At 17.1% G+C, this 2,099-nt stretch overlaps 1 protein-coding gene across 1 annotated transcript; it reads left to right on the top strand.

Moving 5' to 3' along the window:
• Window positions 1-215: 215 nt before the first annotated feature.
• LOC131605500 (uncharacterized) lies at window positions 216-1,690 on the top strand (the record flags this gene model as incomplete). The annotated part of the gene is made up of 2 exons (XM_058877847.1): window positions 216-365; window positions 812-1,690. Coding segments are annotated over exons 1-2 (1,029 nt in total), but the record flags the coding sequence as incomplete, so codon positions are not given.
• Window positions 1,691-2,099: the final 409 nt, after the last annotated feature.

Below are 2,099 nucleotides of genomic sequence, written 5' to 3'. Positions count from 1 at the left end.
TCCATATGCCTCCTCCCATTTTGACTGATGTGGAAATAAAACCTACCAAACGTATGAGAGAACGCGTTGATGATTTCGTCCAAGCTTACTTAAGAACCCATTAATGTGAACCAAGTGACATTGAAGTTAGGGCCTACTTGGAGTGTCGGGGTAGGTCATATGTATTTTCTTGGATCAAGCCCGACGAGCATTTTAAAGTCAACAAACTGTCCCGGATGGGTGTGACGTTGGTGGAGTCGGCCGATGCTGTCAAATATGGATGGGTGGCTAAAGAATTGGTGGGGACCCCGTCAATTATGAATAATGAAGTGGAAATAGATGTTGACATCATGGTCGGCAGCCCTTTAGATTGTTCAGTTCTTCCTGTGAGTCTGGAAAAAAGGATATGTAGCTCTTTAGATGAATTCTTGATCCCCCTTTATGAGTGCATGTTCACTAGGATAGGACTGCGACTAATTTTCTTTGACTTTGAGGTGGTCGTCATGTACTCTTTTGGGATTAATGCGTGGATATTAACGTTGGGCGGCTCATGATCTGATTAATAGATTCTGATATCATATTAGAGTTTGGCATAACTTAAAAAAGTGTTGGGCATGAGGGTGTGTATTGGAAAAATTTTAAATTCCACATTGGTTAGACATAGAATCTCTAAAGAGTTTATATAGAGTGACACCTCTCTCCTTACAAGTCGGTTTGGTAAGAATGAGTTAGGTCAAACTCTAATATGATATCATAGCCTATTGATCGGACCATAGGCCGCCCACTATTTATATGAACGCACCAAGACCAAATAAGTAATGGACGTGAGGAGAGGGGTGTCAATAATAATAATAGTAATGAGGAGAGGGGTGTCAATAATAATAATAATAATAATAATAATAATAATAATAATAATAATAATAATAATAATAATAATAATAATAATAATAATAATAATAATAATAATAATAATAATAATAATAATAATAATAATAATGATAATAATAATGATAATAATAATGATAATAATAATCATAATAATAATAATAATAATAATCATGATCATAATAATAATAATAATAATAATAATAATAATAATAATAATAATAATAATAATAATAATAATAATAATAATAATAATAATAATAATAATAATAATAATAATAATAATAATAATAATAATAATAATAATAATAATAATAATAATAATAATAATAATAATAATAATAATAATAATAATAATAATAATAATAATAATAATAATAATAATAATAATAATAATAATAATAATAATAATAATAATAATAATAATAATAATAATAATAATAATAATAATAATAATAATAATAATAATAATAATAATAATAATAATAATAATAATAATAATAATAATAATAATAATAATAATAATAATAATAATAATAATAATAATAATAATAATAATAATAATAATAATAATAATAATAATAATAATAATAATAATAATAATAATAATAATAATAATAATAATAATAATAATAATAATAATAATAATAATAATAATAATAATAATAATAATAATAATAATAATAATAATAATAATAATAATAATAATAATAATAATAATAATAATAATAATAATAATAATAATAATAATAATAATAATAATAATAATAATAATAATAATAATAATAATAATAATAATAATAATAATAATAATAATAATAATAATAATAATAATAATAATAATAATAATAATAATAATAATAATAATAATAATAATAATAATAATAATAATAATAATAATAATAATAATAATAATAATAATAATAATAATAATAATAATAATAATAATAATAATAATAATAATAATAATAATAATAATAATAATAATAATAATAATAATAATAATAATAATAATAATAATAATAATAATAATAATAATAATAATAATAATAATAATAATAATAATAATAATAATAATAATAATAATAATAATAATAATAATAATAATAATAATAATAATAATAATAATAATAATAATAATAATAATAATAATAATAATAATAATAATAATAATAATAATAATAATAATAATAATAATAATAATAATAATAATAATAATAATAATAATAATAATA

The sequence above is a fragment of the Vicia villosa genome, linkage group LG5, assembly GCF_029867415.1.
Source record: "Vicia villosa cultivar HV-30 ecotype Madison, WI linkage group LG5, Vvil1.0, whole genome shotgun sequence".
NCBI classification, from domain to species: Eukaryota; Viridiplantae; Streptophyta; class Magnoliopsida; order Fabales; family Fabaceae; genus Vicia; species Vicia villosa.
The sequence above is the reverse complement of the archived record's forward strand: the minus strand, read 5'-3'. Positions and strand labels throughout refer to the sequence as shown.